Below are 26889 nucleotides of genomic sequence, written 5' to 3'. Positions count from 1 at the left end.
TTGTGGTCTGTAGTGAATCTGGTTTATATAGTGTCTATAAAAGCATTGGGACTCTAGGTTTTCAGCCCAGGCCACCAACAGGAATCTCCCTTCACCTCCCTCTGCGATTGCCAAATTCACAGCCCAGAGAAGCCAAAGTCCTTACCGCACAGCAGATATGCACAATGGTCAAATTTTGTAGACTTTTTGCCCCCCTATCGAGCGCACTTGGGTTTATGATAATTAAGAGCAAGTGCTGTGCCGAGGTAATTGATTCCACAGTAATTAGGGGTTTAGATTAGATTAGTTAAAAAAAAAAAAAGAAAAACTCACAGATTACACCACCAAACCTTTCCAACTTTCCACCTCGCAGCGGTGGAATATTTCGATGTCAATATCTTCATATAGTGAGATGAGATTGACTTTTTGCAGGGACATTTAAAAACATGTGGAGTGGAGAGATGAGTGACATCTCACGCTGGGCCGCCCAATTCAATTCATGCACGACTCAGCATGGCAGACGCTGCTCTAAGGAAATATCTAATGTTTATTTTAGAGGCTGTTCAAATCCCAAGATGCATGTTCAATAACAGACTCTGTGGAGATATTGTAGTACTCGTGCGCTCATAATGGCAGCCCACGGAGCATGTACTGCATGGTGACATTTATGAGAGCTGTTCTGTGATGAGACAAAGAGGCCGAGTCTGAACTCAGATGAATACCTCTGTTTGGTATTCCGCATTGACCCGCAGAGACGCCTGTACTCGTGCGAAAGTATGTTCCGTGTCATTATAGTAATCCAGAAATCCTTATGGGAGACTGGCTTGTGCAGTTTGGATAATATGACTGCGGATAATCCTGTGCTCAGAAGCTGGGTTGCATGAGACTGTGGGCTAGAGAACGCTTCAAAAAGGCCTTTGTAAAGCCACTGACTTGCTCAGTGACTCTCCGAACAGAAGGACTGAGTGCCATTTGATGTGTTGTTAGTGTTTGCGGGGCCTCACACGTTTCATTTTATGTGTTTTTATTGTTTGGTTTGCCTTAGTCTTTACATTTTCTGGTTTGGTTTGGGTGTTTTTTGTTTTAATATTGTCTTCTCATGCGGCAATGTTGTTTTTGGACCATGTACCCTGTGATTATTATATCAAAAGGTGTTTTTCCTCTTCATGTTTCGCTCCCTCATCTTCTTTTCTGCTTCTTCTTCTTTCTCTGCTGCTGATGCTTCTCCTGCTGCTTCTTCACCTGTTGCTTCTTCCTCTGCTGTTTTTGTTGCTTTTCTACTTATTCTTCCGCCTGCTCTTCTTCCTCCACTTCTTTTGCTGCTGCTTCTTCCCTTGCATTTCTTCTTCACCACTACCACCTTCATCATCATCATACCTGTTTCTATCTTCTTTTCCTGCTTTTCTTCTACTTTTCTTCCACAATCCTTCTGAACTGATCTCAGATATCTGAAACAATCCTGATGGAAAACACTAGTAGACATGATGATGGGATCTGCACATGAGGTGGCCGTGTTCATTAAGCACTCTCCCACGTACAGTTTCTGTTTTTTCCCTAAATTTACATCACCCTTGTAAAAATGAGAAATGTCGGTAATCATGATAGTTTTGCATTTAAAACAGCATAATTCCTTAAGATCTTTACCAAAAGAATCAGCCCCAGACAGCCTACCTCAACAGGCGGAATAAGCGAGGATTGCGAGGCGGCTTATTTTTAGTGCATCAAAACAGAACACAAAAAAAAAAACCCTAGAACAAAACAGTTTTAACGTTCATATGCTCGATGCTTGACACACAGCGCTAACCTGGTTTTTGTTTGTAGCAGTCTGGCTCTTGAGAGCTTCACTCTTGTGTAATTCTGAAGCTTTTCAGTGGAAACACTTTTATAGACACAGACAGTGGCAGAGAGGCAGAGACATGGCGCGGCTCTTTGATTGTTTTGTTTTGTTTTTTGTTGCTTTGTTCTTTCATTGCAAACTTTCTGTTTTTTTTTTATCCTTCCTGTTCTGAGCGGTTTGATTTTTATCAGTGACACCAAGCAAGTGGCTTTGCCCTCCACCTCCTCCACTCCCTCGTCTTCAGGAGAAGGTGCTGAAGAATGGTATTAGGTATGTTGTGTGTATTGTGGTGTACCATTTCAGTCACACACATACCCCCCCTCGCTCCTCTCGGCTGGTGCACGCCGTCTCTGTTTGTTTTATTGTGGACTTGGCAGAGCGCCAGTCTGGGCTGCCTGCCACAGCCCAGGGTACAGTATGTACAGTGAATATTGCGCCAGTTTTTTTTTTTTTTTTTTTTTCTTTCCTGTGTTGTCTTTTTTTTTTCCAAATTATTGTCTGACAGCAGCGGTTGTGGTGGCTGTTTTGTTGTTTTTTTTACTTCTGGGGCTTTCGAGGCCTCACGTCCTGGAGTTTGGGTGGAAGTGCATTGCAGTGAGAGGCTGATAATAGAAAAGTGCGCGTGTGTGTGTTTTTCTCAGGTTTAAGGTCAGCATGGTCTGGGAGCTGCTGGGTAGTGAGGCAGCACAGCACTGAAGCAAAAAAGGGAAAAAAAGTGACTCAGCCATTTGGAGCACGACTAGGCTATTAGTGTTATGTGAGCTTCCCTTGTGACTTCAAAGAGTGCAGAGCGTGGTCTGGGTATGCTAGCCAAGGGACATATTTTGATCCTTTTTTGAAAGGGGAGGCAAAGCTTTTCAGTGGGATTACAGATCAACATTGGCTGTTGCATATATCATCTGTATTTTTAACTTTTATGTTTTGGTTAGTTTTTGGAAGTATTGGCTAAGCTTTTTGCTGGGATTTATATATATATATATAATATTAAATCTGCAGTTTAACTGACTATACTTACTATACTACTTTTTTTGTAGTATAAAATTTTTTTTTACATTTTATTTTCTAATTATTTTATTTTATAATAATAGTAATAATTGTCCTGTATAAAGTATTATATAATTTTCAATTGTTTTTGTATTTGTATTTTTATATATTTAAAATATAATTATAAATGTATATTATATAATTATAATTATCTCTTTGCATAGCTTTTTTTTATGTTTTTTTTTTTTTTTTTTTTTTTTTGTGATGTTTTGTATGTAGCCCAAACTACTACTTTATTAATATATATTTAATAAAATAATAATTTAATATTTTTTAAATATATTTCATGCCCTTTATATTTATATACATATTCCTAAAAGTATTTTATATTATAATTATTATAATCCCTTTACTTAGATAATTTTTTCAATGTTTTCCAGGATGTTATGCAACTTGCCCATGTTGGCTTCTCACATGTCTACCGTCTTCAGTATAGGCTATTCTGCATATATCATACAATTTTTATTTTAATCTGCAGCTTTTGCAATTCTCGGGACAAACAGAAAGTCACTGACCTGAGGTGAAGTAACTTGCGGCTGGTGCAAAATGGATAAAAAGCAGGCTCTTTTTTTCTACCTACCTGCAAAGCTGGGTGAATTGAACTGTCCACATACATGCACATGTACTCTTGGGGACTGTGTGAACACTCTCATTAGCAAGGCGAAGTTCCTGGCCCAGGCTGATTAAGTCTGTGTGTTATTCTCCAGAGGGCCCAGCCAGTGGACCTCACTTGACTTCATTAGCTCAGTAGACTGAGACAGGGCTAACACAGCAAGACCCCTTGTACACTATCCAGCAGCTTGGCATGTGCCTTTGCCATTGCAATCACTCTTATATGCAACTGTGGCTGTGTTATTTTTTGTAAAGTTTTTGTAAACTCTTCTGTAACCTAGTCGTTTAGAAGAAATGGGAATCGTTTTCTTGGCTATTGTTATCTATCTGCTGTTGCTTTCAAGTTGACTTGCAAGCACATGGGCTTTTCTTTCTTTTGATGACAGCGAATTAGCAGTTTCAATTATGGCTGTGTTACTAGGCCCGCAGGCTGTTCTTTAGCTCCATTGTTGCCGAGTTATTCTCTTCGTTGTGTAGGCGCTTTTGTCAGCCTATTTCACATTGGTTTCCTGGTTCATGTCCTCAGCTGCATGTGTTGACACTGTGTTTAAGCACAGGAGCAGTTCTGTGTCTTCGTTCTTCACGTTAAGAAAAATTATTTTTCTGAACTGCTTTCATTTCTCACCCTAGCATAATCTGAAGTCACAGTGAGCCAAAATTGTGCTAGTGGATTTGTGTATAATCGAGAGCAAGTGGCTCTCAACTATGTTTCCGTCAGGATTGGACGTCAGGTTGACCCAGCAAAGTATTGTATCAATAATATTAATAACAAAAAAAAAATAATGATGATGTTTTTTAATTATATATTTTTATGTAAAAACAATAAAAATAATTTTATTTCAAATGTTGTAAAACGTTTTTTTAATTCTATCAATATTAATTTGCTTTTAATTTGCAACAAGATATCAAAAAATAAATAATTTAAAATGTAATATGTGAATATTGTAATAATAATAATGATTATTAGTAGTAGTATTATTTTAGAACAGTACTGTGTTGGGTCGGCATTTGATGTCCCATGTAAAATTTAGATCATTTAGTAATTTTTTTATCATCTCTATAGCAATCTTTATAACAAACAGCTCCAAAAAAAGTTTTTGTTGTTTTGTATAATTTGGTTCATGGTTTTCAAGGTTACACACAACTCGCTCCTGCTAGCTTGGATCAAGTGACGGGGAGATTTGTTTTTTCTTAAATTTTATTATTTACGTTTAACTTTGGTCTTTCTCTCATGTACATGACTCTGTCAGTATCACTGCAATAGGCAGCTGAATAGAGACACTGAAAAATGTGAGGCATGAAGGAAGAGGAAAAGAGAAGACAGAGAGAGCATTTCCCTCTTTTTGCTCTCTCTTTCTTTCTCTCTCTCTCTGTCAGAAAGCGCCAGGCTCCCACAGTCTGGCCCCTCGCCAGCTCTTCCCTCACAGTGATGACATCATCAGCTGCCGGCAGGTCTGGATGTTCTGCCAACATTCCAGAGCGTTTATGATCGCTCGCAGATGTGAGTCCAGGAACATACTGTACCCAAACTAGAAATTAATGAAACTTGACTGCTTTCCAAGCCACATATTCCAAAATAGAGAGCCTGCAAATGGGACAGGAGGAGGGGTGGGATGGAAGAAAGGGCTCTAAATAAAGAGTGGGGGCAAAGGGGGAGAATGCCCTGGTGCTCAACGCTCTCATGTAAATTCTTCACAGCAGCTGATAAAGCCCCCGTCTCACCCTCCTCCTCCTCCCGTCCCTCCCTCATGTGCAATAGTCAGGGGATGACGGGCCTCGTGGATAAATGGCCTGAGCTTCTGTTTGGCTGCGTGCCCTAAGTTCTCTCTGGTGGTTTAAACCCGTAATACTTTCCCTGACCTGTTGATGTACATTAAATCCCCATTTAAAACAGCGTTTGAATTATGTGCCACATAAATCCTCCGTTATAAGGTCCAGGAGAAATGATTACGCACGCGGGTAATGGCTCTGTAATTGTTTGACAAGTTTACATCCCATCAAAAAGCTGACAAGAGTTTATTCCCATGATGCCTAGGGGTGAGCTGCACATCAATTTTTCTCAGCCTCGGATGGCATGATAAATATTAATGTCTGCTTTAATGTTTGTGGTTAATGTTTTAAGTCATGAACACGAAATTATAAAAACTCCCAGACTTGAGTGCATCCCTAAATAATATGATTTCATCTGAATAAAACCTCAAGTCCTGGTGTCAAACTGAAGAAACAGTTCCTTAAGCATTGTAAAGAAGTCATTTGACAGCTACAATGAAGCGATTCTATTTTACCACAAAACGGATGTATCACATTTAGATATATAATTATATGTAAATAAATGTGTATATAGACAATTATAAATTATCGTCATATAACCTTGGTCATCATCTTATATACTGTACATGTGTGTTTAAATATGTATGTAGATACTATACATAAATGTGTATGTGTATATACTATACACAAATTATATACTATACATATATAATATATATATATATATATATATATATATATATATATATATATATATATATATATATATATATATATATATATATACATACATACCTATATATATATATATAACTAAAACAGTCGCATTTGCGACCATAAATATTAATTTGCGAGTGACATTTTTGCTGAGGTCGCCACTGGCGACACCCGCCAGCGCCTCAGGATTTTAACACACGGATGATTTTGCTTCATTCTACAGCGCCCCCGTCTGTGATAAAACGAACACACACACTACACAGAGTGTGGACCTGCCGCGTGTACAAAAGCTTTGCCGGATCAGAAAAATTTATGTTTTTGTAGAGTCGGCGTGGCTCTGGCCCATCTTCTTCCGATGCTCTGAATCAAGGCATTTCAGCCATTTATGCTATGTGGGTATATATTTAATGTTAAAAAACAGGAAAATGTTTTTCTAATATTGCGATAAAATGTTTTGTTAGGTCACGATAAAGTGAGAAGATGCGCATTAAAGTTTTTCTATTTTAAGTTTTACATTAAAATTAAGTCTGATAGCTCCCTGAAATGACGGAGCGGAAGAAGGGGAAAGTGCTGAATTTTTAGCATCTATTTTGCACAACTTGAACAAACTTCAGGTGTCACATGGCAATATCTTTAACAATTCTCTTTCTATTATATGCTGATGTCTTAACAGTGGCTGGAAACTGTTCATTATTTGAAGTGCAATATTTTTTTGGAACCTGTGCTTTGTCACTTTTTTCAGTACCAGCTTTCTTTGAATTGATAACGAAATGCAAAAAACAGTTATGGTTAAAAAGAGCGCCTCAGAGCATGAACCCATTTATTTACTAATAGAGTACATAGTCTTTTCTAACTATTTTTTATAAGAGAGCCTACAGTCAAGTTACTGAAATGGTCATGTAGGGGATCAAGTGGATGCTTAATTGTTCTATTCTTTGACTTAGATTTCAAGCTGGAAAAGACATTTAAATCTTTTATTCAGCAAGGATGTGTTAAATTAAGAAAAGTGAGATAAACACATGACAATTGATGTTGAAATGTATTGTTATCGTAAAAAAAGACGTGTATTCTTTTGACCTAAAAAAAATGCTCCTAAGTTTTTTTCATTCTGGCTTTTAATTTTTTTTTTTGGATGCATAAAAGAATCCACACACACAAAAAGTAGTTTGCGAGTTTTTTCCAGGATTTTCTTATGCTCATCAAATACTTTATATACAGGAAAAATGTAAAATACAACATTACGATAATTTTTAATTTACATTAAAAAAAAATCTGTGATGCAAAGCTATTCAGCAATAATTTGTCACAAGGATCTCTTTCATGCCTGTGACATCAGTAATGGATACTGGAGTAAATTTTTTTGGAACCTGATGGAAATTCAGATTCTTTGATGCATCACAGTTAAAAATAAAGCATTTGTTTAAAATGAATTATCTTAAAACTAGATCAAAACCATTACATTTTTTATTCTTTCTTTTTTTTTTAAGAAATTAAACTTTTATGCAAGGATTATTGTTGTTAAGAAGTGTTTTTCTGTATTGTTTGATTATAATTAAATGCTCTTCACGCTTGATGAGCATGAAAGAGACAGTTTTCTTTATATAAAAAAGAAATTGATATTAAAAAAAAAAAGCGTATTACTGATCTGAAGGATCATGTGACACTTTATACTGGAGTAATTGGCTGATGAAATTCAGCTTTGCATGTGTGAATTATATTGTGTGTGTGTGTATTTAGACACACACACACACACTATTTTAATAACATTTTGCAAGATTATTGTTTTTGTTTTGTTTTTCTATTCACACACACACACACACATTTACACACATAAATATATATATAAATTGATTTTGATATTACAGTGCATTTTGCAGTTTGTTGTAATTTTTTACTATATAGAGTGTTTTATTCTGTTACTGCATTTGTTATTACTCAAATGCACATTAGCTTAGAATTTTACTCATATTTGGAATGTTTCACAATTCTTTCTGCTGCTCTTCCTGAAAAAAAGCGGCATCACTATGCTGTTTTTTCCCTTTAGGATGGTTCCATTTAAGGATGTTTGGTATTTGTTTCATTCCTCTGCCTCTTTTCATTGCAGCCATCATCTTGTTAACATTTTTCGATTAAAACATGGAATAAGCTCACACCAGCTATAATACCCTGTTAAAGATCCTGATCTTAGTCCTTTGTTGTCGGGTATTGCAGCTTTAAATCTCTTTGGTTGCTAAGTAGCAAGTGCCCCTGTGCTCTAATGGGCTGATTTGGTATTCAGCTCAATGCCGGGTCTTATTTTTGTATGCGAGACAAAGTGTTTTGATGGAGGGTGATTGCAGCAGCGTCTGGAGGCTGTTTGGGAGTTTTATGGGCTGTACAGTACACCATGTGCCTTCTAAAACAGAACACAGGCGATTGAATTTTGGATTTGCTTCATCATTTCTCTCCTCTGAGCAGCCTCTGTCAAAAAGGGAGCGTAGCTGGAAGGGCACAGATTAATTTGTTCTGCTGGAAATGAGAGCGGTACAGCAAAACACACACACAAACATGCAATATGCGTGTGCACAACAAGCAATCTGAAAAATACGGCAAAATGCACAGAGGCGCAACTACAGCAGGGAATGCATTTAGTTCCTGCGTGCTGCTGTCAGAATGCATGGGCAGCTATGAATTGAAATGATGCTGCTATTTCATGATTGGTGAATTTTAGGGTCTCGGTGACAAGACAACACATCAATTGACTGGCGTATATATTTATTTATCTATATTTGTTTATTTTATTTTTTATATGAATATTAATGTTTTATTACTATTTTTGATACCTTTGAGTAAAATTAGATATAGCTTTATATAACCAATATTAAATTTTTTTTATTCTGTTTTATTTTATTTTATTCTGTTTTATTTAATTTTTATTTTATTTTATTTTTAGAATATTGCAAGCAAAACTGTTCAAATTGTGGACAGGGTTCTTGATGGTGTCTGACCGAAAGGCCTTTTTATTGTTTTACAACACTAATAAACATTGGATGCAATCCAGTCTAGAAAGCTGTTTTGTGCCATATCTCAGTTTATATCATGGTAAATCTTTATGGCGCAATCGCTTTCACCTCACTGATAACTTCACTTTGCTGACATACATATGAGGGAATAGCTTGATCTAATCAAGGTTTCATCACTCATTCACAAGAATGGCTGATAATTAATCAGCATCAGAGGGATACCACCCTGCAGATCTAACCGCACATATCACTCAAGCCTCTGGTTTGCAGGCATTTTAGGTCATGCTGATTTAAACCAGTTTGGTGAAAGAGGTGCAGTTCCATCAGCAGATTTCAGGCACTGGCACAGTCCCTGGAAAAAATGATGATTTGTTTGTTTATTGGGTTTTGTTTGTGTTCAAAGATCAAGGCTCTGATTGCAGCTGTGAGCCAGTGGTTGAAATGCAGCGGTGTGGTGTGTTGTTGCTGGTAGTGTGTGTGTGTGGTGGGGGGTGCTGCTGGAGAGGAGGGGGTGGTGGGGTGTAGGGGGGGTTGTAAGGGGAGGCTAAATTTAAATTGTAATTGGCCGACTTCCACAAGCTTGCGGGCATTTTAATGAGTCATAATAACTTCATTTAAAACCAGCTGAGCAGAAAATAGATTGGAGAGGAGCCTGTGGCCAGTATGGATTTGTGTTTTTGTTTTTTTTTCTTTCATAGTTGAGGACTGACCCGCTATGCCAGGCATGATTGGCCACTGAGCAGACAGACATCCTTTTTGGATTTATCATATCCAGAACTCCAGACTGTGACTAAAACGGTCCAAAAATATTAATTTGCAAGTAATATTTTTGCTGTGATCGCCACTTGCAACTATATACATTTTCATGTTATGACTTAAAAATTTGTGTAATGCCTTTTTTCCTACTATTTACAATCACATCTTTTGTTATGTTGACGTAATAAACAGAGATGATGCGCATTAAAGTTTTAGTGGAAAAACAGTCCTCATCTCTGCCGAACAGTAGCTAACGCAGCTCCAGCTGACTGAGACTTGCGAAGTAAAAGTGCAGAAAAGCAGTGTCTATTTCCTGCACAACTCGAACAAACTACGACAGGTAAAGCTGTCAGCTGTGTGGACTTTAACAATATTGTAAATGGTTCTCGTTTATAATCGATACTAATATGGCTTCTTGTTATCAGGATCTTTAGTCTATATGCTGTGTCCTGTTAATGCATGAACTTCATATTATTTGTAGCCCACTTGCTGTCCAATGGCAATAAGCGTTGTGCTCTTTTACCTTTTAATAAACAAAGTATAAGCTTTAAAATTCTGACAAATTCATAACAAAATTCAAACAATACCATTTTGGCGCTCTTTAATGTGGCATGAGTGATTGCTTTAGCTCCTCAGTTCAAGCGGCATATGAAACCATCATATCTTCCTCTTTACTACTATAGTACAAAATAAACATGAATGGACACCAAAAGGTATTTTGTAAGGGCCTACAGTACAACTATCTGAAATTTCATGTAATCGCTCATTCAGTGTTATACTAAATACTAAAATAACACTGGTATGTACAAAAAATAAGACTTTAGAACAGGTTTAGAACAACGTGAGGATGAATAAATGATGACAAAATGTTAAATTTTGGGTGAAGTATCCCTTTAAGAGTGGAAGCTGTAGGCATATATTAGATTGTAAGTCTCTAAATTAGATGTAGCCACGGATAAAAAGTTATTTACGAAGTGCCGTTGAAGAGCACAATCTCGTAGATGTGAGAACATTAACAGCACCTCCTCCGGGACGGTGATTATTAGATTAAGATTAAGAGGGTCATCTGCTGCCGGAGTTGAAATAAATGGTGGAATTTGTTGGCACCCTCTGCGCCAGTCCAATTGAGTTTGAGTGAAGCAAGCGGCACACCTCTATGGCAGAGGCATCGTGCACACCACCGCATGTTAAGAAGGGCCCTCTAGCGTGAAACGCACATTCAAAGCCATGTGCGCGCACGGTTCTTTTGAAACCCTTCAGCGTTGCCACCCTCCGAAGCCTCACCTGGCCTTCATCTCGTCTGAGGCCATGAAGACAGTGTGTGTGCTCTTGTGTGATAAATGCCTGAATTCTGCTTATCCCATTCAAACGCATCTGTTTCTGCCTGCTCTTCTCTCTCACTCCCCGGGGGGCGTCTTATTCGAGACCTTTACATCTTATATCCTCCATGTATAGACGTGTACAGCATGTTTCCAGGTTTTCATTCTGAATAAATGTGGCAGTGGTGTGGTTTTTATTTTTAAATGCGTCAGTGTCTAATGACATCCTCTGCGCCCCTTTAGCACGAACAAAAAAAGCCAAACTGTTTAAGTCACCCAAGAAAATCCTGTTATCCCTTTGTATATTTGTGGGTCAGTACAATATAAAGAGCATCATTGTATCTATATGCTGGATGAAATATGATTTGTTTTCTGCGTAATAACAATAAAAGTAAATACTCTCCAAGGCACGTCTTTTTTTTTTTTTTTTAAGCTCTCATAGTGTTGTTTTTTTTTAGTTGTTTGGTTTGGTAAGCTTTTTGATTTGTTTATTTTTTAGGTTTATTTATTTGTGAATATTATTTTTGTATGAGTTCCATTTTGGGATGCTCTTTGAAACTTTCATATTTTGGCTGAAGAGTGAATCACATGCTAAGCAAAGATGTGCCGACGGCTCTTTCATGTAAAAAAAAAAAAAAAGATAAAAGCAGTCCCATCTGGAAGTAGCCAGGACATACAAGGGTTGCTTTTATGCTTTCCATTCCACTGGGAGGTTCAACATGAAAAGCGGCCGTGGATATTGTGTTATTACTGTTGCAAACACGTCTGTGGATCAGAATACTAATACCAGGCCGTGCAAATAATTTCAGAGTGGAAGAAAAACACCTCTATCTCAGGCACTTTGAAACCGTCTGTGGCGACACGAGTAATTAATGTTTAATGGGCAACTACTGACAGGGCAAAACCTTCTGAGACACTGTGGGGCTATTGTAAAAAAAAAAAAAAAAATATATGTTGGGTTGTTGTGAATCAGATTATATATCTGACTGAAGAAGTGCTGCCAATAGGTGCTTGTAAGAAAAAAAAATTACATCTAGCAGCTATATATCAATATCCTGTCTAGTCAATGCGGATTGTAACTGATCGTACAGAAATTCTACGTGCATCTGCGGAGCAAAAGAACATGAAGAGGAAGTCAGTGGATCTGGAACAAGTGTGAGGACGTCATAAAAGGTTTTAGTGAGGAAGTTAAAAGGAGTGTCGCACAGCCAACATTTGTGAAGAAAAGAACTTTATGGAAGTAACTTTTTCTTCTTTTCTTCTGTCATCACCTTCTTTCTCTTCCCCATCCTTTCTTTTTTTAAGTCAAGGAAGGTTCCTGCTCTCTTAAAATTATTAAAAATCTTGTGGAAATTTAAAGAGAGATCGGGTTCAGTTGGTGTTATTTGGCACCCTCTACAAGTGGTTGTTTATTCATAAATCAAAATACGTCACAAAGTTTCCAATTGGATTACGTTTCAGTTTTGAATTTGAAGCGCATTAACTTTTAGTAGCGGAAGAACCATTTCAAAACGAGTGATGATCAAATGTAAAATGCTGAAACTGACAACTGTTAAACTCGGTGTGTTTGTATTTCCTGTTGTTTTCTGTTGGAGTTTATTTTTAGCAGTTGGTTCCCATTGGAGTGGCTTAAACTCTGTTCTTTTGGAAATTTGAATTTTTGGATGTTGGTCCCCGTTGGAGTTGCTTGAATTTGTTAAGTGTGGAACAGTTTAATAATGACCCGTACTGTGTGGGTGTGTTCTAGCTGCTGTCCCATAGATCGTTGTGTAGCCTGTGGCCCTTCCCCCACACTCCTGACCCGGGTCTTAATAAACTAGAGAGTGCTTTGACAATGTGTGACTTGAAAGCAGGAAATAATGGGCACTAAATGTTAAATCTTTACAGGTTATTGACCTGTGGAGCATACATGGGCTCTGTTAACTATGTGCAGCCTGACACTGACAGCCTAGCACTTCTGTTCCGCTCTTTTGACTATGCTAACACTTAGCTGCATTTGTCAGTTAAAGGTTAGCATTTCTCAAATCACTGTCAAAATTTGATTTTAATATCTGCCTTGAGACGCATTCATTCTTTGTCTCACTTTGGCCTTCACCTGACATCCTAAAATTAATATTAGCACAATTACTTTTTTTCTGATTTTATTTTATAATAAATAATTGTATTTTGTCAGTCAAACTACTAATTTGGAATCCTTCACGGACTACTAGTGGTCCACGAACCACAGTTTGAAAGCCACTCTTAAATTGATGTCGACCCATCCAATTATATTTCAGGACCTGGATTCACCCACGCTGCTCATGAAAGGCAAATAAGGAAAGAGCAGAACCGGCCTCCCACTGCTCTGCGCCCAGCAGTAAAGGCATTTACAGCACTGTAAAGACGGCTCAATTGTCGCATCCAGTGGTTGGTTGAAGTTTCGGTGGTCGTTTTGGGAAAGGGTTCACCGCATGGTCAGGTTCTCAGGTTCTCCATTGATAAATAAAAGAGGGCTGGAGTAAAGGTATGCTGGGGGTTTGGATGTGTTGGTTGGGGAGCAGAGTAGAGGCAGATCATTTATTTCAGTTTCTTTCTCGGTGTGCATACTAACTTAAAGAAGCACCTTTTGATTGTTTACTTAGGGGTGTTCACAATTACAGATTTTCAAATTTGAGTAGTCACTGGGTTTCATGAACAATAGACGTAAATGTCATGAACAATAATCAGGTAATGTGGTTTTAAACATGCAACACTCATGGCATGAGATTTAAAAAAAAAAAAAACACAGCCAGTTATTCATCTATCATCCCCCCATACAGTACAGTTCAAACCAAAGAAAATATTCTACAGCTAGTCATAGTACATGCATTCGATATCAAGCTAATAAAAACAGATCTTTACAATAAGGTTTAATTTGTTAGAATTAATGCATCAGATATTGTTAACTTATGATATAAAAATTTACTTATTTTTTAATTTTGTTTAGGTAATTTAAATTTAGATTTAGAAGATATTATGAACTAACAATAAACACATTTTTCAAAATTAATTAGGTAAAAACACTTTTAATAAATGCTAAAAACTGTAATTTATAATCTTACATACTTTCATGTTCATACATTACATTGAAATGTATTAAAATAAAATATGTTATTAAATTGCACTACCATTCACAAAAAGTTTGCAGTTTTTGCCTCAAAGCAAGTTTTGATGAGCATGACACTTAAACTCAAACAGTGTAGTGTATTTATTGACAGTAAACACATTTATATAATTTTTCATTTTTTTGATGTATTTTTGTTTATTATATAATGTAAAAGCTTTCATGGTTTACAAAGGAATACATTAATGTTTTAAAATAGAAAAGTTATTTTAAATTGTAATAATATTCCGCAAAATAATCTTTTTTTATTGTTTTATGGTAACAATTTTACAAAATCCACCTCAAGTTTGATGGTGGCTTAAACAGAGCTCAAACCATGGTGAGATGCCAGTGAGAGCCAAGCTGCTCATTTCCTGCCACTTCACACCAGGCTAACCCTGCAAGTTCCTCTCCAGCCCAGCTCCTGTTTCCTCCGTTTCTGAAAACTCTTTGTCCTCTCACTATATCGTCAGGAAAGCTGCTCAGAGTCATTATTTAAGGCACCATGTCTTTACAGAACATGTAGAGAGAGAAAAGGAGGGGTGAGGAAGGAGGATGGAAACACATGTTTAGTTTTTTTTTGAAATTTAAGGGTTAGTTTGCCGCATGCCAGGGTCATGGGTAATACACATACTTTTTCTTGTATTTGTATTGTTTCTGTATACGGATTAGACAGCGTGTACTGTATGCAGAGGCATCCGTTTGTACATTACCGATAGGTCTCCAGCTTGTATGTGAATGTGCATATTTGTGAACTGAAATGCCCCAAGTAAATCTGGAGCTAGACAGCTGAAATGACGGTGTTGTACAGTGAGAGTAAGAGAGAGAAAGAGCAGGAAAAATGGAGGACTGAGTGTGACCTGCCGGCCAGATAAATCGGTCTGCAGGCAAAATGGATTAAGAGCTTTAAAGCAAGCTAAAAAACAAGTGAATGAATGTGCAACACTGTGCTCATTTTGAGCAGATAAATTTAGAAGCGTCTTTGATGTGAAAGTGTGTTTAGCAAGTCAATATTTGTCTGCTTTGGTCTGTCCCGAGACGTCCTCTGTCTGCGCACCAGACCGTGAAGCTATCAGAAGAAACCTAGATGTCCTCAGTGTTTATCTCCTTTGCTATTCTTTCTGTTCTCTGTGAAGGCTATATAAATATTAACCAGCTGACTTCTCTTCATTTTCTGATAGGACAGAGTAATCTACTGTATAGTGTCTGGAAATTTAATCTGTGTTGCTTGTTTCTTTAGCTTTGTGTCTTTGTATACGGTTGCAGGAAAAGTGTCACATTTAAGTCTATTAGTGAAAGTCCGTGCATCTATATACAATTTTGCCAAGATACCAACTCATGAAGTGGCCTTAGTTAATCATTTTAAACTGTGATCTTTCTGTTTTGTTGGACCAAAGCTGTGATGCCTTATTTGTAAACAAATGACTCTTATGAATGGTTCTCCTTAATGATTTAATTTAAACGATTCATTAAACAGACTCCCAATACTAAAACTCCCTCACTGAACTGGGAATCATTTTTCTATTTTGTCTAATGGAAAATGGACACAGAACCGTTACTGTGATGTTTACTTCAGATTCTTCAGACTTAGCATCCGGTTAAATCGGGGCTGATTCTTTAAAAATCATTGAATTTAAGAAAATCAATATATTAAAACAATTGCCACTGCAGTTTCCACTTGGGTCATTTTATTCATGAGTGATTCTTTTATATTCAATTTGTCTATTCGCACAGAAATAGAACATTTTATTCATGTTTGAGCGCTTTCTATTTTTCTCATTGTTTGTTGTGTTTATTTTTTGTACCGCAATATATGTTATGTGTTGTTTTGTGTATTTTGTTTTTAATTAGTACATTTTTAATTTGTTTTTAAGATGTAAATATTTTAAGCTCTCAAACAAAATAAAATTTTTATTCAGCTACCTTACCACTCGGACTTCGTACTCCAGTTACCTGCAGCTCTTTTCCAAATGCCAGATGAATTTGGATTTTGTGCATATACCTGTAAATATTCAATGACTGTAATATATTATGATAGAACATGCATGGTCGACAGTGCTTCCGAACAATCACCCATATTGAGCGGTTCTCTAATTTGCCAACTAAAAACGGCATTTGGCTCCCAAATGCTTCATTTGAGGTGCCAGTGGCTCCCTAGTCATTGTTTCAGTCTGGAGCCCTACATCAGCCTGACAGCGCTCCACAAATATACTCATCCACGCCGGCGTGCTCACGTGAACGTGCACATTTTTACGAGGGGAATCTGGCAGTCTCCCAGCATTTTTGTCTTGGTTGATAAAAAATAAAAATTGCTCTGCCTGCGGTACACATCTAGTCAAGAGAGGGAACACACAGTTCCTGGCTGTCCTTTCCAATTGGCAGTCTCCGTACTGTTCTGTGACTGATAAGAGGATAGTGTAAATAAAACTGTACAGCACAGTTCGTTACCGCTGAAGGAAAAGGGAGAGCATGCTGTCTGTACTCATTGTTCTGAAGGCACTGTTTTTCCTTTTTATATGGATTTTTTGCCTCTTTTTTTTGGTACTGAGTGTGCTGTCTTATATAACGCATTTGTGTAGGCTCACCGAACAACAAGGGTATGTTTTTGTTTGCGCCGTATTTGTCTACTCATGTTCCCGCTTCCGAACGACAAGGGGGGAGGCGTCTGACTCTGATCAGAGTGTGTGATGAGAATACACCTTTATAGCATTAGACAATGTGCTTGTTCACAGGTCTTTCCATTACAGCTGTGCTTTAGTATCGCTCTCTTCAGGGACTCATCAACAAAGGCAGCGCGGCCCCACTGCTGGGTAATCTGACTCTGGATGTTTGCCACCGCTCCTGTAAAGGCTCCGGTTTCACTCGTGTCATTTTAATCATGCGCACGGCCCATACAAACAAAACAGATCGACAAGGCATCCTCTTTCGGAAACAGTAAATCCCAGGGTTTCGGTTGTGCAAGAGAATCAGAGGAGGGAAGTGAAAAAGGAACGGGCCTGTGGCACGTGGCACCTCTCCTCCACTTGTTGGGAGCCACGGTTGTGTAAGTGCCCATTATGTCAGGTCGGCATCACTGTGGCAACTCTGAGTGAAGTAGGGAGGAAGTGGGAGATGCTAGAGAGAGATTCTTTTATAGCCAGTGGCACGTTTTTTTTTTTATGTTGTTTTTTTTTTTTTGATGTTGTTTTATTTTTTTGTTGTAGTGGTATATGTTTTTGTCTTTGTTGGGAAGGGGTTTGAAAGTGGGGTATTTTTTGTGTTTGATGTGAGGGGGTTGTTTTTCCATTACGCTTTTTTTTTCGTTTTTTTTGTTTTTTTGCAGTGATTTAGATGTTGATCGATGTTGGTGGAAAGAATTTATCACTTTAATTCCATGACTTTTGCCGGGCCTGGAAGCACACTCCTGCTGGGTGGCTGGATGTTGTCACCCCCTGTGAGATAATGACCCACTTCAATAAGCTGCCATTTATGTTGTGGGGTGGGTTTTAAGGGTCTGGCTTTTCCCTCTCTGCCACTTAAGGTGGTGATCAATGTCCCGCTGGCCCTCCATCTCAAGCTACTTTAGTTCCTTTCTGCTCCAAGGCGAGATGCAAGATCTTCTTAGGATTGGGCAAAATCTATCTTACACAGACGTCTATGTATTTTTATCTAACTTTTATCGAAATTTTATATATATCGATAAAAAAAGCTATTGCGAAATGTCAGTGTTTCCATTAACCAAATTTATCCGACTAAAACAATTTTTTCCTCTTGCGATAAGTCATGGCAACAGATGTTTGTAGGTTTATGTATATCACAGCCACCACACTAGCCATTATTTTTTAATTGAATGAGAATATCTTTAGTGAAGCGGTGTATATCTTTAGCGAAGCAGTGCGAAGAGCCACTTCTGAAACATGCCGTGGCGTGGCTGATGTAAACACAAGCATTGACTAGTGTGGCTTAGTCAGAGCCGTAATGCTCCGCAGACGTGTGCAGTGTAAATAAGGTGTTATCTGAGCATTAATGGCAAGGAAAGCCAAGTGTTATTGGCAAGGAAAGCCCCTAATACATGAGAGCGGCAACATATGAGGTGTTTCTTGGAGGTTATAGTACATTTAAAGAATGATCATGTGACTTTTATGTACACCAGGTGACCTGTAAATGTAAACGTATTTTAAATTCACAATTTCAGTTTGCACAATTTGAAGGATAAAGGAAATGCAGCTAGTGTATATTGTTCTGCCATTGTTTTACCATTTGTTCTATTGTTTGTTCTATAGGTTTATCATTCTATCGTTTTGTCTGTCTGTCATATCTGTGTATCTATCTATCAGTTGATCATTCTGCATACTTTTTGCCACTTCTATGCTTATTTAAATTCAAACAGGTAGTCCAGTCCACCCCAATATAATACTAATGGTCAAGCCAGAATCTATTATTTGTTTATTTATCATTAATGGTCATTTTGAATTTTCCATAGAGACAGTATTTACAGTGTTTGGAAAGCTAAACTTCGGATTGCTTGGTAACAGTTTCTCTGCACATTAAATACAGCACCCATTGCAGAAGAAACAGTGTTTTATAGTTAACAATTATTGGGTATGAATACACTGAACTAACCAGTTCTGAGGTCTGTGGTAGTTCCTCTTTATGTGCAGTTTTTTTAATAATGATTTTTGATTTCTTGAGCCATTTAGAGGAACTTGTTTGATATTTATTGCTGAGTGGCATCATCTGCAAGAAAAGAAAGAAAAACACCTTTTTTTCTACTGCTTGACAGTACAGTACATTTTGCAACATTACAGTGGTTGCGAAATGGACTTTGGTTTGTTTTTTTTTTAATCTAAGCTATGACTTCCTGTTGTGCTTTTGAAGGCAGTAAGATATAAAGACATGATGATGAGAGCTGACAGTTCTGTTTGAAATTTTAAAAACTCCCTTTTGATAGAGCAGATAAATACAGTGTTAATGCAATACAGTGTTTCTGCTTAATTCTGATTTATAGATCAGATTGTATATTGGCATCCTGTGGTCTCACAGTTCCTCTTGGTGTCCCATTGCAACATCTGAACATGCTGTGTGGATTTCATATGTGTGGCTTCTAGTTTTTATCTTCTTTTTAGGGTTGTGTTTGACAGCATTTGTGTGATTTTTAGTGAAAGTGTGCCTTGAATGTTAAATCCCTCTTATGATACATTGCTTTCATTGCACAGTTCACACAAGATCAACGTCTGGCATGCATATCCTCCAAAACACATTGTAAACAGTGTTTTTGCCAGCAAGTTTTACTGAAGTGAATCCAGCAGATTCTCGTTGGCACCAAATCATTTTAGGTATTACTGGGGCTTCGAATAAGAGATATGAAACCATGCATCACCCGAGGACCACCAAAATGATGGAGATTGAATAACTTTTGCTTTTTTTGTTTTTGTCTTGTAGCTGGTGAGAAAGCCATCGTTTGTGACCAGTGTGGAGCTCAGTTTCAGAAGGAAGATGCTCTGGAGGCCCACCGGCAGATCCATACAGGTGCGACACAAACACCAACCCAGACTGCACACATCAAACACACTCAAATGTTTTTCATTCGGTATATGCAGTATGTCACTGTATGTACAAGCTTGGATTTGAGGGCCCATATGTGTCTTCTATTCTTTCAGGAAAAAAACATGCACAAGCTTTCTTTTAGTTATCCAAATTTCTTTTCTTTTTTCCTCACATTTTTCACATTTTAGAAAAATCTATTTTTTTTTTTATTTTCTTTGTTTCTTTTCTTTTTTTAGTTTTATATAAGTGTGTGTGTGTGTGTGTGTGTATAGAAAGGGAATATAAATATCTCTACTTTACATATCTTCCATCTGTTGTTTATTAATGCAGTTACAAATGCTAATGTTCAGATTTATATTTAATATGTAAGAAAATAGAAAGCTGATTACAATTGTGATAATTATAATTATATTTAAGTATGAATTTAAATTCATTCTAAATGTAAAAAAAAGTGTTATATTGCTTTTGTTATTTAATGATTTTATGCAAATTAATTATACATGAATTATTTACAGTATGAGTAAATAATTGAGGGTTTTTTCTTATTTAATCTAACTTTTGAGGACTGTTTTGACCTCAAACTTGTATCCATGCAATATAAAATTTACAAAACAAGCAATGAAATACAGAATGCCAGTCAAATCATATCCGTTTGGATTCTAGGAAGAGAAGTTCACTCTGTGTGTTTATTTGCAAAGAGTGGTAAACAGTCAGCCACCTTGGTTATTTATAAACGAATAAAGCTTGAGCAATGATCATGTTTGAAGAGTTGCCTCCATCCAAAAACTTCTTTGGAACACATGGTGACAGGCAAATGTTTACTGGAAGAGGTGAAAGGCAAGCCACTCTAGCAGGTATGGGGTAAAGCTGGTGACCAACTGCAACAATTACGCACTTGCATACCTGCTTGTCATTCTAGGCAGACAAATTATTGGTTGTGTGAAACAGGGCAGTTGTGGTCAGGCTTGGTTGGGTTTGTTTGTTTATTAGGTGCCCTCAAAACAATGTTGTGGCATGGGAGGAAGATCTCTCCAGTTTCCGCTTCTGCTTACGTACTTGGTGGCAACCCGAGTGGGATATGCGCTTGTGCACTTGACCCTGATATGATGACCTCTGCTGGGTCGCTGGACACAAGTGCTGTGCTGATGCATGTGGCCCTCAGTACACTGCCATGCTATGACTCCTCACTTTCCAGACAGCCCTCGCTATCTGCCCTTGAGAGAATGTTCTAGCACAAACATGTCTAGCACTCCACAGCATAACAGTCTGACTCGCTTAGATCACTTCGGGTATAGAAAGCACCGTTTATGTATTACATTTGTGATCATGTTCCCATTTTGTCTTGCTGAAAAGATTCATCCCACCCATGTAGCCTTGAACCACCTTCAGGAACTAGATGCTTGAGATTGGATTGATTTAATTGTAATGTAAGTTTTTGTGTTTATTTGTTTTGGTTTTTGTTTTGTTATTTGAGTGGATTGAATTGAGTTTTTGTTTTTGTGGATGTGGCATTGGTTGGTGTTCAGAACTCTCAGTACTGTTGTGATACAGACAGTCATTTTAAACCAAATGCGATTGGGTGAATATGTTTAAAAATGTGTGAAGGCTTCAAACAGTCTGTCTGTAGTTCATTGTGGCTTCAGTATTACTTCTGCAAACACTCTGGTTCCTGACCTAGGGCCGTCAATATAAGGAAAAAAATGAATCAGTTCAAAACAGTTATTTCTAATTTTCCTTTATTTCAAATACTATAAAATATAACAATATTTATAGTAATTATTTTATTTATTTATTACAATATTTATAGTAATTATTTTATTTTATAGTACTTGAAGTAAATGAAAATCAGAAATAGCATAAATATTTTTTTTATTTATAATATTTTTTATGTTTTATAGTACTTAAATGAAATTTTGTAGTTAAATTTATAATTTTTTTTATAATTTTTAGTTATTTTTTTTTCAACTATGTAATAATATATATATAAATACATATAAATACAATAACAAGATATACTATATTAGCTATTATATATAGGTATACACACACACACACAGAAAAAACACACACACATAGTAGTGTTGTTTGACTTTCATTTTTATTTCTTATTATATATATATATTTATATATATTTTATATATATAGTCTATATGTTATATAAGTATATATTTATCTGTTTAGTATAAAACACTGATTTAATGATTCTTTCTTAAAATCAGTGTTTTGACATAGTTTTATTATATGGCTGTTTTTTTTTCTCTCTCATTCTTTATACTCATATTCATATTTTTATTGATTGTATTTTTTGATTGAAATATTGTTTGTGGATGCATTTTTTTCATCTTTATTGTTTATTGAATAATTGAATATGTTATTGAAAATTTTATTGACCATTTTCATTAGTAATTTCACTGACAAGATTAGCCCTAACTAGCTTTTGGCTACTGAATAATTGCTTTTAAAACGCTATTTTATTGCTCTAGTAATTGCAAGCCTTTAGGAAACTTAATTGGCAAATAAACACAAAGAAATTATTGATATTGACAGTTTGCAAATTCATCGTGAATAAATCATGAATATTTCATATATTCAGCCCAGCTCTCTCCCAGTCTTAAAGCTGGTTGGTTGCACTTTGTGTTATTTGACAGACATACGTAAAAGGCTTGCTGTACCCTCGCTGACCGGGCCTCCAGAGATCCTTGACCAGTATGGGGCCCATTGTAAATAGGGGTTAAACAGGGCTAACGATCAGAGAAAGGCATACCAGTGGAAAAGCCTGGCTAAATATAGATTTGGAGTCTGGAGTACAAAAAAAATGGGCAGTGAAACTTGTCTTCCTGCCAGGGACCTGAACAGCAGTGAGGCCAGCCTCCCCTGTGGCTACCAGGCTTATATTTTAAATGTGCTATAACGCATGGCTAGTTTGATACGCTGGCTTTTTTTCCACAGTCCCTCAATATGCTCACCCATATGCTTCATTTTCACAGCCTAGATAGACTTGAAGTGGGTTATTGGGGGTTTTTATGTCTGTGGCTTCATGATTTTTTTATTCCTGAACACTAGCCATGACAGGCAGACGTCCACATTTTGCTACGCACCAAGGGTGGTTTTTGAATCCTTCTTAGAGAATGGTGTAAAGGCCACAACAGGAAATGTTTACATTTCACCTTGTTATCTCCCACTGTTAGTCAGATCAGAGTGACAAACCCTGTGTCCAAAACTTCAATTCGAAGCCAAGTCTGATTTTGCCCTGCCGTCCGCTCATGCTTACGTTATGCTAACGTAACACATTTTGTTATGATTAAGTTATGCTAATCTCTGCCCCCACACCAGCCTTAGTGGATGTGTAACTCGCAGTTGCACCCTCTTTATAAATAGTTAACGGCTGTTGGCATGGTGGCGGTGTTTACGATGGACAAAGTTTTCTTGTCGTTGTAAACATCCAGGTCTCGTTTTTCAAGTTGGCAGCTCGACTGGCAAAAGGCTGAAGTGCAGTGAGCAGCGGTCATTTCCTGTAACGCTATCAGGAGGACTGCAGATGAAGTCGACCTGCATGTATGAATGACAAAACAAAAGCTGTTCATGGAAAATAAGATGCCGCAATGATTGAATAACACGGCAACAAAATTAGGCATGATGGAATGAGTCCTGACTAATAGGATATTGAATTTGTTTAATTTTCTCTATTAAAGAGAAAAATAGCATTTTTTCCCCCACCTGAATACAGTTTGTGGTTGTCAGATTATTTTCTGCTTCTCTCTAAAGCAGCAGAGACACTTCACACACAGTATGAGTAATAAGTGTGTTAATGTACAGTATACAGTGTTGGGGAGTAACTAGTTACATGTAACGGAATTACATAATTTAATTTTTAATTAAATGTTAAATTTAGTCTTTTTCTGTTACGTTGAAGTTTGTGTGAAAAGTTTGTATTAGTTTTTTTTGATAATGTTAATGATTACAAAGGGGGTTACATCTGAATATTTTAACACAAATACAGCTTTGCCATTTCTTCCCCAAATAAAATTACTTTTTAATATTGAGACACCAATGTTTCAGGAGTTTAGGATACAGAACTGGACATGGTTATTTGATAATTGTTTTATTTCCTATTTGGATTCATGTGTTTATTTTTTTTTTTTATGATTTATTTTTTTTTGATTTTTTTTTTTTTAAGATTAATTGTTTTTTATTTGGAATTATTTCCTGACATATTTACCATGCAAAGAAAATGAAGATTTTGTTGGTGGCTGTGCTTTAAATTATTATAATCTTCAAAAAGGATTTTGAAAGTCTGACAGTAACACCGTGTTGAGGTCCTTTGTAGGCTCGTTAACCCTGCCTGCTGTCAAATGTTTCAAAATGCTTGACAGTTTACTGTTAAAAAATGTAGGGTAGAAATTTTGAAAGTATTTCAACTGTAAATCAGGTTCTTTTACCTATTTATATATCTGTTTATTTATATATATAAAAGTTCTATAGCATATATATATGGATATAGATAGCATTTTGGTTATCTGAAAATACCCAAAAAAGCTTTAATATTTAAAGCTTTACAGTGTGGTGTTCAAATGAGAAAGTATCAAGTAGTTGATACAAATTCCAGCTTTAGAAAGAAATATTTTAATTATTTGATTCAGACATGGAAAGTTTTATTAACACAAACATTTAGGCTCAACGGCCTAACAAACTCTGAGGAAACAAACTATGGGATACTTTGAGAAACATCTCAGTATTTTTTGTTCATACAAAGAAAGTCATTAACTAAAACAGCTTTGTTACCAACTGTCTTCAAAATACTTTATTTTATGTTCCACAAAAGAAAGGTTTGAAAGGACATGAGGGTGAGTAAATGACAGAATTTATATTTTTTGGGTGAACTATCCCTTTAATGTTTTTATATTTTATTATTTATTTATGTATTTGTTGGTTGATGTCTTTGAGTCTGAGGCTACTGAATCATTGGTTCACACGATTCATTCAAAATGTGGATTCATTCAGAAACTAAACATCACTGTGTTGCTCGGAGATGCACATGTCTTTTTTTGTGAGGATACTTTTTGATTTTTTCGGTACATTCGCATGCTTCTAATTTACTTTGAATGAATGACGCCATGCATTGCCGAACTGAATTTTGGGTCCGTCTGCATCACGTCGCTGGTGTTGCTTGCGGCAGAAGTTGAAAATTTTAGAAAATTACTTTGCGGCAGAAGTTGAAAATTTTAGAAAATTACTGTTTTTATTCAGCAACTTTTATTTGCACCAATAAAAACACACACCCATAAAATGAGACAGAGGGAAGATTTTTTTGTGGCTTTCACAACATTGTATGATCAAATTCACAGGAATTCATTACGTATTATAGTAAATAGTTAAGCCACTGATGGTTGTATGAAAAAAAAAAAAAAAATATTAATATACATATATATAATATATGGCATATTAACATAACATATATATATATATAAATAAATAAATAAGATAGTTTCATAATCTTGTTGTATATTTGATCTAATAATTGAGACTTGCTGAGACTTTTCAATGTATGGTTGTGTCTGTAGCAAGCAAGTTGTTGTTTTTTTGTTTTTGTTTTTGTGTGTTGCTGGGAATTTTTAATGTTCTAAAGCATCTTAAATCTAAGTTTGAGTTTTTTAAACTCAAATTAAATTTTAGTTAAAAGAGCTTTTGTTAACTTGTTTGAGTTTTTGATTTTGTGGGCTATTTTAGTTGAAAGTTCTTTTGTTAACTTTGTAGGCTCGTCTATAAATATAATTGAAGAACAGGGGCGCTTGAAAGGAGGCTGTAATATCTCACTACTGATAAATCGGGTTCGTAAAAACCTAATTATTTACATTGTCCATTTATCTCAGCATTTAAATAGACCTCTGAGGCTTTGTGTTATAATAAAAAGTTAACTGAAAGCCAAAAAGCTTTATTGCGATTAAAAACTTCAGTGTGGCTCTTCCAAGCTGTTTATACCATCCTTGGCGAAATCTTGCCGACTGTGAGTCAGGGCATTATTTACTTTGGAGAAATCAACATAAGGAGTCGAAATTTGTTATATATGGGTGGTAAATGTTTATGGTTATCAACCAGTGGAATATACATTTGCTGTTTTTTCAACAAAGCCCAAATCATTTTAATCTCAGCTAGACCTACTTTAATCACGACCCAATACGAAGGGACTTCAGCAGGACGATCTCACTTATCGCACAGGGACTGCAATGCATCGTTTCATTAACTTTGTGCCTACTTTAAAGGGCAGCCCAATTTGAAGAGACTTCAGCTTCACGATCAATTGTGTGCGAAACGGCATGTCTCATTTCAGTCTGAAGCACTGATTAAAGGGCTTTTCTGTTTGTTTCTTTAATTTTTGATAGGCTGTTATGATGTTTTGATGTCTAGCCGAGAGATGCGCTTTACCACACACAGCGTCTGAAGCACTGATATGATGTCTAGCCGAGAGATGCGCTTTACCACACAGTGACAAAACTATTATGGGGGTCAACGCGCTCGGGCACAGTTCACTCCTTGGGTCTCTGCCTAATCAGATATTCTATAATTAAATCGAATCAGTTAGAATATTCCAAAACGGGTCTCTGCAATCAGATCTCTATCGATGAATCAGTTAGACTTCCAGAACTCCCCCGCTCAGCGATACGCCTCGAATCATCACAGCCATTATTGGTTTAATGCTGATTTATACCGTTATAGGTGGTGTCGGTTTGTAAATGCAGATATAGTAGGGGTGGTTACTGCTTTTATCTTGATTTCCTCTCGTACCTTTTTAAGTCTTGTGTTACAGGGAAAATATGCAAACCATTTTGGAGAGAGAACAGCGGATTTGCTTGGTGGGAACACGGCGTGACTCCAATGAACCAGGCCACAGAGTAAACACTTTCTTCTCTGAAGCCAGAAATAGTTTTGACAGAGCGAGAGAAAGGAATAGAGCAACACGGCTTTGTTTTGGCACAGCGAGAAAGAGAAAAGAGTGCTTTTTTTGGGTTCCCTAACGCCCCCCCCCATCACTTTCTCTCCCACATCTGAAAATATCCCCGAATAATATGCCCAAAGGCTTCCACTTCTCATCCCCTCCGCGAGCTTGTCATTCTCGCAAATGGGGTTTGTGCCACCGGTAAACACGGGTCATGTCATACCCCTCTATTAACTCAATCACACCGCTACTAGTAGAACAGCTGTTAGGCA

The 26889-nt window shown here is 36.8% G+C and overlaps 1 protein-coding gene across 5 annotated transcripts in view; it reads left to right on the top strand.

Annotated features, from left to right (window-relative positions):
• The window catches only part of zbtb16a (zinc finger and BTB domain containing 16a), a 112978-nt gene that overhangs the window by 55879 nt on the left and 30210 nt on the right, over window positions 1–26889 (top strand). For all 5 annotated transcript variants that reach the window (XM_042710880.1, XM_042710879.1, XM_042710876.1 and 2 more), the window contains exon 4: window positions 19579–19665. In XM_042710880.1, coding sequence (XP_042566814.1) covers window positions 19579–19665 — 87 coding nt within the window. The remainder of the gene's footprint in view (window positions 1–19578; window positions 19666–26889) is intronic.

The sequence above is a fragment of the Cyprinus carpio genome, chromosome A21 (genome assembly GCF_018340385.1).
Source record: "Cyprinus carpio isolate SPL01 chromosome A21, ASM1834038v1, whole genome shotgun sequence".
Taxonomy (NCBI): domain Eukaryota; kingdom Metazoa; phylum Chordata; class Actinopteri; order Cypriniformes; family Cyprinidae; genus Cyprinus; species Cyprinus carpio.
Note: the sequence above shows the minus strand (reverse complement) of the source record. Positions and strands in the feature narration are given on the sequence as shown.